We start from the raw sequence: 12944 nt of genomic DNA on the forward strand, positions 1-12944 counted from the left end.
GGGATGTTTCTCTCTATTGTGATGTCCACAACTTCTTTTTTTTTTTTAAAAAAAAATCATCCATCCAAAGGCCACCTAAGTTTTTTTTAGGGAAAAGCCACCTAAGTTATTCACGCTGGGACATGAGTCGCTACAAAAACCTTTCTATAATCAGGTCCATTTATGATATTATATGGTTCTAAGCGAAATAGTAGATAATGGTCTTTTTATATAAATATTTTAAGATTTAAATATATATTCTAGGGATTTATTAAAGTATACATCATTGTTTTTTAGTATGAACACATTAATAAACTATAATTAAATATTGTCTTAAAATACATCAATGTATAACTTACTAATACACGTATACTAAAAAAAATAAGACTATGTACGTTAATAAATGTTAGTGAGATTTGCTAACAACCTATCGTACACACCTTTACCTTTTAATATGTGTGCATCAATATATTATAACTAAAAAATATTTTAAAAACAACAATAGTAATATAACTTGTTACTCATATTAAAAAAAAAAATGAGTGTATAGGTTAACAAATCCAGGTATGCTAGTCATTTTATACACCCGGTTATTATATATCAGCACCAAAGACGAGAGGATTGGGTTATACGCCTATTATTTATTGCTTCCTATATATCTATTAATTTTACCTTTATACCGAACTAGAAAGTTATAAGATGATAAGAACTCTCTAATGATCATTTGTTTAAAATTCTATGAAGCTGTCCACACAATTGAGAAAATGGTTTGATTTGAATAGCTTCCTTTTTTTCTCAACGGATTTTATATTTGAATTAAAATTTATAAACTTAAATATTTTATGTTTTAGATTATATTCAGTTTATAAAAGTGTTTTTGGATTCCATAATTTTGCCTCAATTTTGTCTTAAATCTCAATTTTATTTTACACAGCATTTCTTTCTTTTACATTTCAAATTGAGTTTGAAGACAAAGTTGAGGCAAAACTCATTTACAAGCGAATACAAATAAAAATTAAAAAAAAAACATTTTACTTTTTTATGTATGGTAGGGACTTGCCAACTAAAAACAAACATGTCTGTGATGATACTGTTCAAGTTCAATAAAAATACGTTTCACACACAAACAAAATTCTATTACAGAATCATTACATCACATATATTTAAATAAAATAATTATATGTTAACAATAGAATATAATGGTAGTACTTATCTTCCATATTTGATTAGTTTTATGTCGAAATCTTTTTTGCTGCTTCCTTTATCATCTCAAGAGAATTCTCCAAACACGACTTGAATAATTGCTTGTCGATGAAGTCCTTCTCTACTCCAAATGCAATTCTTATCTTTCCCATGTAGCTCATGATCGTCATGGTGAGACTCTGCAACTCCATCAACGTATTTATTATATTTTAAAATAGACAAATATAAAAAGAATTATATAGAGTATTGTATATATATTACAATGTTATTAGCGAGTACAAAAAAGAAGTGTTATATATAAATAATTTTTTATTTGTCTATTTAACTTCAATACTACTAGTTTCTTTCTATGATGCAGCGTATATTTGAATTAAAGTTTGCAAATTGCAAAAGTAATCCAAGTTCTGCTTCTATAAAACTGAGTTTTTTAGCCAAATTTTTTTTATGTATAAAGGTACTTTTAAAGATAATCAAACATACCACCAAAACAAATTTTCTCTCTACTCTGGATTTGAAACTCCCCAAACGAAAAACCAAATATAACTAATAGATGTGTATTGTACAGGACCCACAAAATACATGTGGCATCTTACATGACACTCAGAGACATGTGACTACCCTGTTATAGGAGCATGGACACCTGATTCTTAACAGCTGGACTCCCCAACAAATAGGTTATCTCTGTAACAACAGTAACTTTTAATAAGTAATTAATAAATTAATAAATAAGTAAAAAAAATTATTAGGTCATAAATTCTCACTATATAAACCAAATGTTAACCTAAAGCAGTTTTTTAAAAAACGCATTATGTTCCTTTCTTCTTTTCTGACGCACAAGAACCCAGAGCAATCAGAAGAGGAACTCTAGAGAGCATCAGAGACGCCACAATTGTTAATAGAGAACATTTAAGCGACTACATCGAGGTAAGGGATGAGTTACTCACGCTTGGGGATTATAATGAATGTGTAGAGATCCCTAGATGATCAATTTTTGGGTTATTTTGGGGTGTTTATGAAGTTTAATTATGTTTTCATGTTTAATCGCGGATTGAGTGTGTTTGATGAACCAATTGGTGTTCTGTTGCGAGTTTGTTGTAGAATTGATGTGTTCCTGTGTTAGGTGTGTACCTTAGGAATTGGAATTCTTTATAATTAGCATAAAAATTGTGTGGTGGTGATTTTGTTTATACCAGATATGTTGGTCTTTCAATCTTGTTCTTTTTATTTTTTTTCACACCGCAGTGTATAGTGTACATATATATTGATACTGTTTTTTTTACAAACTTTATATTTCATTTCACGTGTGTGATTTCTCGTCATGAAATTCATATGTGTAGGGATTGTTGGATAATTAAATTGACTAAAATCATTTAAAGAAATTAACTAAAGTTGTATTCACATTGCAATTAGGCATTTTCTTGATGTTGGTAACTTAGTTGAGATATATTTAGAATATAAGTATACATGTTGTTCATATAAATCAATATGAGTATATATTTTATTGTTATATATAATTTGTATTTACTTAATGATATATTTGATATTATTGTGATTATTTTATATTAATATATATTTAATACTTTTTATTTGTTATATATATATATATATATATATATATATATATATATATATATATATATATATATATATATATATTGAATATAATATACTTATATATATATTTTACGTGTATTTTATAGTTATTTATTTATAAGCCTTGAAGTTAAATATTGTATGTTATTATTATTATGATACATTGTTATTTAATTGTTGAGTATATTTTGTAGTTAGTTAAAATGTGAAATGTTAAACTGTAGACATGAAATATGGTTGTGAATGAGTGTGTGATTGATATTTGTAGTAATATTACTTGTCATGTGAGTTATGAGTTATACAGTAACCCGACCAATGTTTATCTTGAGAGAACTTTTATGCGCAGTACTAAAGGAAATTGTAGGATTCCTAGTTAGAATCCTGAAGGGTTAAACTATGGCGCAATTTGTTAAATATGTTTGAAATATAAAAGTGAGGTCGTGGGTATTATATAACTCATAAACAGTGTCTGCGTGTAAAAAAATATTTTAGGGGTTGGACCTGGATCAGGAAGGTGAGGCCCAAACGGATTCTTCGGAGTCTAGGCCTTGGGGCTAAAGATACTCGGTTTGAGTGCTCCTTTAAGCCCATGTTGATCCCATGTGGTTGGGGCATTCTCGCAAAACAGAGTAATCCTGACTGGTCACCTTATGATGTTACTTAGTGAGAGTGACCGAGTATACCCATTGTGTGGTGTGCTTTGTCATGTACTCCTAAGCGCCCCAATGTCATTTTTCACTGACATGGTACCACATTGCATATAGGCTTGAGTCTTAGTATAATTGTTGCATAACGCTTGTGTTTGAATTTCATTGAATTAACAAATGTGGTTGATGTTATTTTATGGAGTATGCGAACTTGAATGGGTGTGAATAATGTGTGAGATGTTGTGCGGTAATGTTATTTATATAAAGTCAGCTTTAAGTATTATATGTTTCACAAGCTCTAATATTTTATTATATACGAATGTGATAACTTACTCCCGGTGTGTGTTTGTGTTTGGGCTGATTGTCACTTTGTTTCAGGTGAGCCTTCATATGATGAGTCACATGCTAGAGATGGAGAGACTTAGTTTGTGATAGGGATATGCTCTGATATGTGTGACATTGGGGCATAGGATTTTACTTCGCATATTATGATTTTCGCATGTTATGATTTACTGAATGATATAATTGCGTTATACTTTTCTACTTTAGTTTCTTTTTATTATTTATTTAGAGTTGACGGTCTTGTTTTGAGCTGGGATAATCTTATCTTTTATTAAAAAAAAATTTATTATGTTTTCACTAAGTGGATGTGAACCTTTATCCTTTTGAATTGATTTAAATTAAATGTGTTTAAAAAGAAAAATTATTAATTAATTTTGCATGTTTTTTTTTCTTTCTTTTATTATTATGTGTTTATAATCTTTTAAATAAATTTTGTATGATTTATTTAGTTAGTTAGTTATAATTGTAAGGGTAGAGGGTGTCACAATCTCTAATCTACTAATATTCAAATATATTTGAATATTTTATCTATTGGCAGGTAATTGATTATCTATAAGGTCACACATTATTTACAAGGTATGATTATCTTCTACCTTTTATCTATAAACAAATGTTTATCTCTAACATTATCTATAAGCTTCCGACTATTATCTACAGGTCATAAATTATCTGTAAAGGCTATAACAAACCCTACAAACAAGGACCGGTAGTCACGCTCAACTACTATAAATACATGTTCTATCAAACTCCTCTACACGATTCCATCACACACTCAGCACACGAGCAATAAGTTTGTGCCTCTCTCTCGCTCACTCGAGCTTTACTTAAGAATATACTTGCTTTATTCTCCTAACTTATATTCTTACTTGAGTATCAGAGTCTTTTGTTTTGCAGGTCCCCCCTCCTATCAAAGACACACCTCAAATCCGACGTGTAAGGTCTGGGACCCCATATTCGCTGCATCAACCTTGGCATGTCACAGTTCCAGATTTTGGTAAGAACAAGATGCTTTAACCTTTCATGTCCCAAAATATTTGATAATTTGGAATTTCGAAGTTTAATTATTTTTTTTCTCAAATATACCCTTTAATGTTTCACTATTAGTGGTGAAGGCATCAATAATCAATGCAAGGAATTTTAGTCTTTAATTATAGTATTAAGGAAAATGCTAATCAATAATGTCATGGGAAACTTTATTAAAAAAAATCAAAAGTGGATCTATTTTTTTTATTAAAAAGTGTGATTTTCATTTTTCAACGTAATCTTAACTTAAATTTTTTTTCTTCTTATTTATTCCTTATTCCTAATCATTCCTTATTCCTAAGGACATTGGTTAGACGAAACTAATATATATTAATCTATATTACACTTCTTTAAATATTTCTTTATCGATCTATATATGAATCTTAAACATCTAAGGATATATTTAAAAAAAAGTTTGTAGTACTATAAAAACATTAATTGATCAATAAATTTGTCCTGTTTCTCTAATTAAAATTAGGGTAAATATTTATTTTTGTCTCTACATGTGTAAAGCACTGACAAATTCGTTCCCAAAAGATGAAAATTTAAATTTCTGAAAGTGAAAAAGTGCAACAAATTCATCTATCTTTTAACTTTCATCTATTACTCTTAATGAAAGAGCTTACATGACACATTCTGGGGTGAATTTGTCAGCATTTTATACATTCAGAGACGAAAATAACTATTTGCCCAAAATATTATTGAATCTTCATCTTTTTCCGTTTTTAATCGTTGCAAGCATAACATTACAATAAGCATCTAAAAAATAGGAAAACAAACATAAGTTAAAACAAACATAATATTAATTAATAAGCATAATTTGTTTGTTTCTATGAAATTTCTATTGTAACAATATTAGGTATTGACAAAATTAAGTTGGATCTTATTTTTTTTTGTAAGGATTAATTTAATGGTTATGTATTTTTGTTTGAGTCTCATATATATTTTGGGTAAAATACTGTCACATTAGAAATTTCAGAATAATGGACAAATTATGCTTATTAATCAATATTATGCTTATTATTATGTTTGTTTTAACTTATGTTTTATTTTCTATTTTTTAAGTATTTATTGTAATGTTATGCTTACAACAATTAAAAAAGGAAGAAAGAGGAATATTAAATTATATTTTGGATAAATAGTCATTTTCGTTCCTGAATGTATAGAGCGCGGATAAATTTATCCATGAATGTGTCACGTAGACTCTTTCATTAATGATAACAGATAAAAGTTAACACATGAATGAATTTATCGTACTTTTTTCACTTTCAGATACTAAAATTTGAATTTTCATTTTTCGGGGACGATTTTATCACATTGAAGGACAAAAATTACTATTTACCCTTTAAAATTATCTACTACAAAACAGATAGGGCTTTGTTTTTGGTTGACATGCATTGATGATGCAACTAACAAAATTCACCAACGAACAAAAATCAATGGGATCATTAAAAACTTTCGGACATAAGGTTGATTAATGGAAAGGGAAGTGCGCATGGTATACCACATGCATGTTTTTGGAAACAAGATTGCGTGTAAAAAACATACAAAAAAGAGCACAGTACATTCATACCTCAGGTGAACCAGCTACCATGAAGTAAAACCCTTTAATTGGATGATTAGCCACAGCCATTTGCTCCACTGGTCCAATGATGTTTGAGATTGTTGTGCTTGAGTTTCTTAAAGTATTGCGCAGGTATCTAGCTGCAGCCTAAAATTAAACCCGGTATTAAGATAAAAATGTAAATGATTATGCACAATTAAGGTTATGTTTAGTAAAAATACTTGAAAAAAAAAGTTACTGAAAATAGTTGAAAAGTTACTCAAAATAAAAAAGTTAGTTTATTAAATTATAAGTATTTGATGCTATTATTTTTTGAAGTAGTTGATAAATGTAAGCAATTATAAAAATAACATGTTTATATGAAGTTTTATATAAGTTTTACTTTTATTATTTTATTCATAAAATATATTTTGAAGTATTATAGTTTTAGTTTTTTTTAATTAATTTTAAATTCTTGTAATTTTTATTTATAGAATAATTTTTTCTAGTATAATTTTTAGTTTCAATTATTTTTATTAATTTTATATTGTGTATGCTACTATTAATATTATATTACATTTTAAAGTATAATGCTAAAACAATAAAACAAAAATTATAAACAATGTAATATTTAGAATTTTAACAAGAGGAAGAAGAGAAAAAAAATAAAATCTCATCTTAAAAATAAAAATTGAAGTAATATTTTAAAAATTACTATCAGCTACTAATTAAAATAATTTTATTTACTAAACATGATTAATAAGGTCGAACAAATTTTTCAACTAACTAGTACAAGAGAATAAGGTGAAACAAAATTTTCAACTAATTACCAAACATAATTATAATAAAAAAAAAGCTAAAATTACTTACCAAAGTACACTAATTTGTATAATTGGAAGTCACATAAGAACATTAAAGCCACACTCCTTCAACTATGAGTAAGATTTACATAATTTTATAATTACTAATAAATTTTAACCAATATTAAAAAGAATAATAATAGTTAGATATAATTCTTTTAAAAAATTAATATTATTTTTTAATTAAATTAAATTTTGACTTCCATAACTATGTAACAAAGATTTACACTAAAGATCAATATAAATTACTGATGTGAAACTTTAATTTAGTTCTGAATGAAAAACAACACTAAAAAAATCTAAAAGTGTATTAAAAATAGTGCCTTAATTAGTATCAAATCTCCTAGAATTAATAATGAAAGATGATAGCATTTAATTAAGCTTAGCTAGCTACCCACCTCAGGACCTCTGAGTTTTCTGAGCATATCTAGAAGCATGCCAGTGAGAGGAGTGGCCAAAGAATTTTTCTTTTTGGTCATATCCATATGGGCTTCCCTTATAAACTCAAGTGGGTTTGCATATTTGGAATCACTAAGCTCTGGAATTGGAACATGCAAAAAGGCATATTGATTCCCCCATGAAGAACGACTATTGGTCTTGTTAATCATCTCCTTAACAGACTTGTAACCTTCAATATTTCTTGTGTTCAGCAACACCAGTGCTGTGGATTGGGTTTGGCTCGATTTCAGATTAATTTCTTGCATGTATAGCCGAATGCCAAAAAAAATTACCCCGGCAAGCACATCATTTATGCTCTGTAAGTTAGTGACAACCCAAAAAAAAAAAACAAATCAATAATCAAGATAATGAGAATGAAGACTAAAACTAATTAAGTTACTTCTTATTATTTCACTCTTGATTTACCCTTCTAAAACATTTTTTTTATGTCACCAAACTAACCCCATAATGTTAGGTTAAAGCAAAAAAATATTATAATAATGGCCAAAATTGTGATCAATGAACTTAATTTTTTCATTATTTTATTGTGTGATTATTCTTGAAATTTAATATTTAACAGAAATGTTTGACGTAAATGTGTAATGTCACGTAAGTATTTTTGATAAATATTAGATATCAAATTAACAAATAAATCAAAATTATAAAATTAAAACAATAAAGATTCAATTTTAATTACAATAAAAAAGATTAAATTTGATAAATAACAATAGCAGATAAACTAAAAATATAATTAAGTCTAAAAATAATATTTAAAAGGTAATTAAGTTAAAAAAATTTAAAACTATTACAAGACAACAGTGCAACTTATCCTTAAAATTATATATATAACCAACATCATTTTATTAAAGTTTAGTGTTATTAATTTGAGAGAGATATTTCACCTACCACTCCAAGTTTGGATTTCACTTCTTTGATAAGATCCAAGGAGAAGGTGACATCTGAGATGGTAATTTGGCGAGTCTTGAAGTCTTCCGCACAAGACCTTATTGGTGTTTGATCATCTTCAATCATGTTACTTTTCAAGAAACTCCATCCAAATTCGGATATGGTTTGGAAGAAAATGGAGGGCAATTTCTTGAAAACCCCTTTGGTGTTGGAAATTGATGCTTTGGGTCTTAGGCTTGATGGGAGTGTGAAGGGAAGAGAGGTGTTGTCAGCTCTTTGCATGCATGAAAGAAGGGCACCCATGAGAGAGAAGCCATCCCCAAGGGCATGGTGGAGTTTGAACACCAAGGTACCCTTAGCATTGTTTGTTGGGTATTTAATAATGTGAAGTTCCCATAGTGGCCTATTATGTGGCAAATGTTCCACAGCTATTGTGGACAGGTACTCATCAAGGTATTCATCATATAAGAAGTTGGATGACTTGCCATTGGGAAATGTAGGAACTTTGATATGGTCCTCCAGCTTAACTTCAACTTTTTCCCACTTTTTCTCCCCATTTTTGTCCCTAATCTATTAATTCAAAAATACTCCACGGTTAGATTTTTTTTAGAGGTCATTAATAATAGAAAAGGCGTATAGGTATGCGCAATTAATGATGTACTATATTTTATACATAGTACATGCATGTGTATAGCACAAACATTAAATGTGAATTTTCTGGTAAGTTGACCAAAAGTATATAATTTTGATGAAATGATATAATCGATATAATGCACTGTTTTTTTTTCTTTGGTATGTGTGTATGGATTTAGATCTTTCTAGTCACTTTTTCCTCCAGCAATCTCTCGCCAAATCTAAGCTATTGATCTATTATTTTATAACAATTAAAATAGAGAGAGAAGAATATGTATGGTCATGATTTTTGCTGGAAGGAAAAACTTGCTGAAAATGTTGGAGAGGATCCTCACACGTGTGGATATGTGTGCAACTTGTTATTTTTCGTCTCATTTTTTATTTTTTTTCATCACATATATCTTATTTTCTCTTTAGTTTTTTTTCTTCTTATTTCTCTCTTCCTTCTCTACCCAAATCCAGTATTTTTCTATTCTTTTCAAATTGGTTTTTGAAAACCACTCCTTACAATAGATTAACACAGCAAAAAAGAAAGTGTAGTTAACATATTCGTCTGTTAATATTTGTATCGCCTATTTTTTTTTATTAAATATTCACTCACGATTGACATCGCGGCAATAGTTTTCTCTGGTAATTTTTTTAAAGCAAATTTTAAACAAAACTAGATGCAATTAATTCTACATATTAACCCACTAAAATTAGTTTAGTTCGTAGTAAACGATTTAAATAGTTTGAACCGAAGTCCTTAATATTCAAACCTCGTTGCTATTATAATAAAAAAAATACGACCATCAAAAGCTATCCTGAATTGCAATACGATAGTATTTATCTACATAAATCCTAATAAAAATGCAGCTTCGACCCATTTCTGTCTTGTCTCTTTGATTCCCACTCGTTGATAAAAAAAAGTACAGATGACATGTCGACACATTTTGTCCCATTAATAATTACATTCCCACTTAATGGACTTACTTAAACCTACTTAATTAATCCTTTCATTAAGACCCAGATTTGGCCAACATTCCAAACATGAGTACGGAATTTAAGCCAGATTTGCAACTAATCCAAACATTTTTTATTTAAAAAGGAAATAAAACAAAGAACTATATATAAACTCCTATTTGAAACTGTACAAAAAAAAAAAAACTCATACTATGAATAGATCGAGTTCTCAAATAAGTATTTATAAAAAAATTAAAAAAATAAAATTTACTTATGCATAAACTCCTCTTTGATTTAGCTTATATTAAAATTTATTTTTTATACATAAGTTAATTTTAAATTATAACAGAAAATTTAATTTATTTTAACCTTTTATTTTTTCCCTATAAATATTTGTGGAAAAGGATATCTAATAACAGGAGGTTGGAATAATTTACATAAAGTGTTAGGTTCAAATCTTACTATCTTTGTATACAAAAGAATACAAATTTATCAAAACCAAACCGAAAACAATTGAGGAGGGATCGAGTGAGTGAAGTCATGAACACGGTTACCATGATGGACGAGAAACGTGAGTTGATGGGAAGGAAGAGATTCTGAAGCAGTGGCACGGTTTGAGAGTCATCGATGGGAACCTCAGTTTCCAAGACACCAAGAATGTACACACTCAGTGAAGAGCTTGTCAAGTATTGCCCTGTTGGACTCACTGGCTCTTCAATTTCTTCTCCATCAAATCTTTCCATCCTTTCACTTATAACAAGCAAGAAGAAAAAAGCTAGCTAGGTTGGAGTGTGACAATAAGTTTTGTTGTTGAGATTCAGTTTCTTGAGTTGGGGCCAGATATATACAATGGGAAGAGAGACTGTGAGAGAGAAAAGGGAATAGGGAAATTAAGGGCATTGTTGAGAGTACGTAATTAATTAAATATCTCAGTTTGTTTGTTTTTTGCTCCTCTTTAATGGTCACACAACTAGCACCCCCTACCCTTGGGCGGTTCCATAATGTTTTCTCAAATTATAGAATTTGTGGTAGCTTTATTGCATTCAATACTCACTCTGTCTGAGAAGGAAACTAAGTTGTGTGTGTGTGTAAAGGTATGTTCCAAAATGAAGAAATTTTTAGATAGTATCAACTACGTATTTTATGGTCTTAATTAATCTTTTTGTGATATTAATTTATTTAAGTTTTTAATATATGAGAAAGAAATAATGATAATTAACTGTATATTAAGTACCAAATAATAGGACTCATATTAATGTCGGACCACCAAATCATTTTTCCGAAAATAGGGTTATATAGAGTAGAAAGAAAGCAAGATATAAAGAAAAGAAAAGAAGAAAAAAGCGAGAGAAAATAACACATGAAATAAATGAAGCGATCGATGAGGAAAAAAAAGAGTGGAGAAAAAATACTGTATATATGTTTGTATTATCATTTTTTAAAAGAAAACTCAGATGTGAAAAGGGTGGCATATGATTAAAATAAAGAATTAAATTTAATTTTCCACTTAAGCCAAAAATCCTACCTCGATTCGTTTGAGATAATTAAAGTGGATATTATAACGACCTGTCTTTGTTATATAACTCTTACAACTAATGATATTATTCTATTCAACTTCGAACTCTTTCAGTTGTTTACTTATAAAAATATTGTATGAATGTTTCCTCGATTTTAAAATCAACAGATAAAACTCAAATCTTAAAATGCAACCCATGCATTTACAAAACTTAAACCGAATCAACTTAGTGTCTCATGATACTTCACATTCTTTTTTTTAAAAGAAGATAAAACTTTAATTACATAAAAATCTTTGAAAGTATCCAAAAATCAACCCAAAGCTGATCATCTTTATACATAGAACTGAGCCAAGAAAGATAGAACATGGCTTCATTCTAGTGCTGGCTCCATCTACCTAGTCTCTAAGAGGTAGATCTACCCTAAAAGTCATATACTCCACACCGATATGGTACGAAATCATCAAAATCACAATCACGTGTGTTACGCGCTACGCTAAACTCATTAAAATAAAACATACATATACAAATAAACCAAAACAATTTATGGAGAAAGATAAAAAAAAAATTAGTTTTATATATTTCAAAATTACTTTCTAAACCAGTCATAGATTTACAAATAAAAACTAATTCATATGCTTATACCAAAAATCACATCATATAAAAGACCTTTTTCTATTATTCATCAATAAATGTCAATAGAAAACAACATCAAAGAGCGCATATATATATATATATATATATGTGGGTTTATTAATAAACTTACATCTCTTTTTCAATTGGAGTGCATTAACAATTATGACAAAATAATTAAAATCTCCTTTATTTCAATTTCTTTATGTTAAGGTTATTATAGTAACTTGATGTTTAATTTAATAAAATATAAAATACAATTTCTCTCTCCTCTCCCATCTCTCTTGATTCCACCAACTTGTTCCTTTTCTTCTCATTTTTGTCATCCATCACCATGGAGATGCCATTGGCTGCAACAACACAATCACAAGCTAAATTTAAAATCCAAAAGGAGAAAAACCCAAACTACTTCACATGTTTATATTTGATTTGACGATTACAACTAATTGAATGGGGGAGAGGTGAAGACAAACAATTATGATGAAGAATGTGCGATGGTGTTCGAGGTGGATTCCCATCATAGCCAACGAAGAGAGAATGCAAACACAGTTTTATATTGGTTTGGCAAATTTTGTGTCTACGTCTAGTACTCAAGCAACCCACTTGAGATTTTTCATTCCCTATGTAAAAATCCGTTTACAAAGTCTGAACCACACTGGGATAACTCTTCCCTTGTGTTCAACATTCC

At 28.9% G+C, this 12944-nt stretch overlaps 1 protein-coding gene across 2 annotated transcripts; it reads right to left on the reverse strand.

Moving 5' to 3' along the window:
- Positions 1 to 996: 996 nt before the first annotated feature.
- Positions 997 to 11011, reverse strand: LOC100809345 (O-acyltransferase WSD1). Of its 2 annotated transcripts, XM_041008674.1 has the most exons (6): positions 10664 to 11011; positions 8535 to 9104; positions 7589 to 7945; positions 6361 to 6498; positions 4631 to 4731; positions 1223 to 1361 (listed from the first exon to the last, which is right to left on the reverse strand). In XM_041008674.1, exons 1-5 carry the CDS (start codon positions 10850 to 10852, stop codon positions 4672 to 4674), a joined length of 1314 nt encoding a protein of 437 aa, XP_040864608.1. In that variant the 5' UTR covers positions 10853 to 11011; the 3' UTR covers positions 1223 to 1361; positions 4631 to 4671. The 2 variants fall into 2 exon arrangements, with proteins under 2 accessions (XP_003541280.1, XP_040864608.1); XM_003541232.4 differs by lacking the exon at positions 4631 to 4731 and having other exon boundaries at positions 997 to 1361; positions 10664 to 11009.
- Positions 11012 to 12944: the final 1933 nt, after the last annotated feature.

The sequence above is a fragment of the Glycine max genome, chromosome 13 (genome assembly GCF_000004515.6).
Source record: "Glycine max cultivar Williams 82 chromosome 13, Glycine_max_v4.0, whole genome shotgun sequence".
NCBI lineage: Eukaryota > Viridiplantae > Streptophyta > Magnoliopsida > Fabales > Fabaceae > Glycine > Glycine max.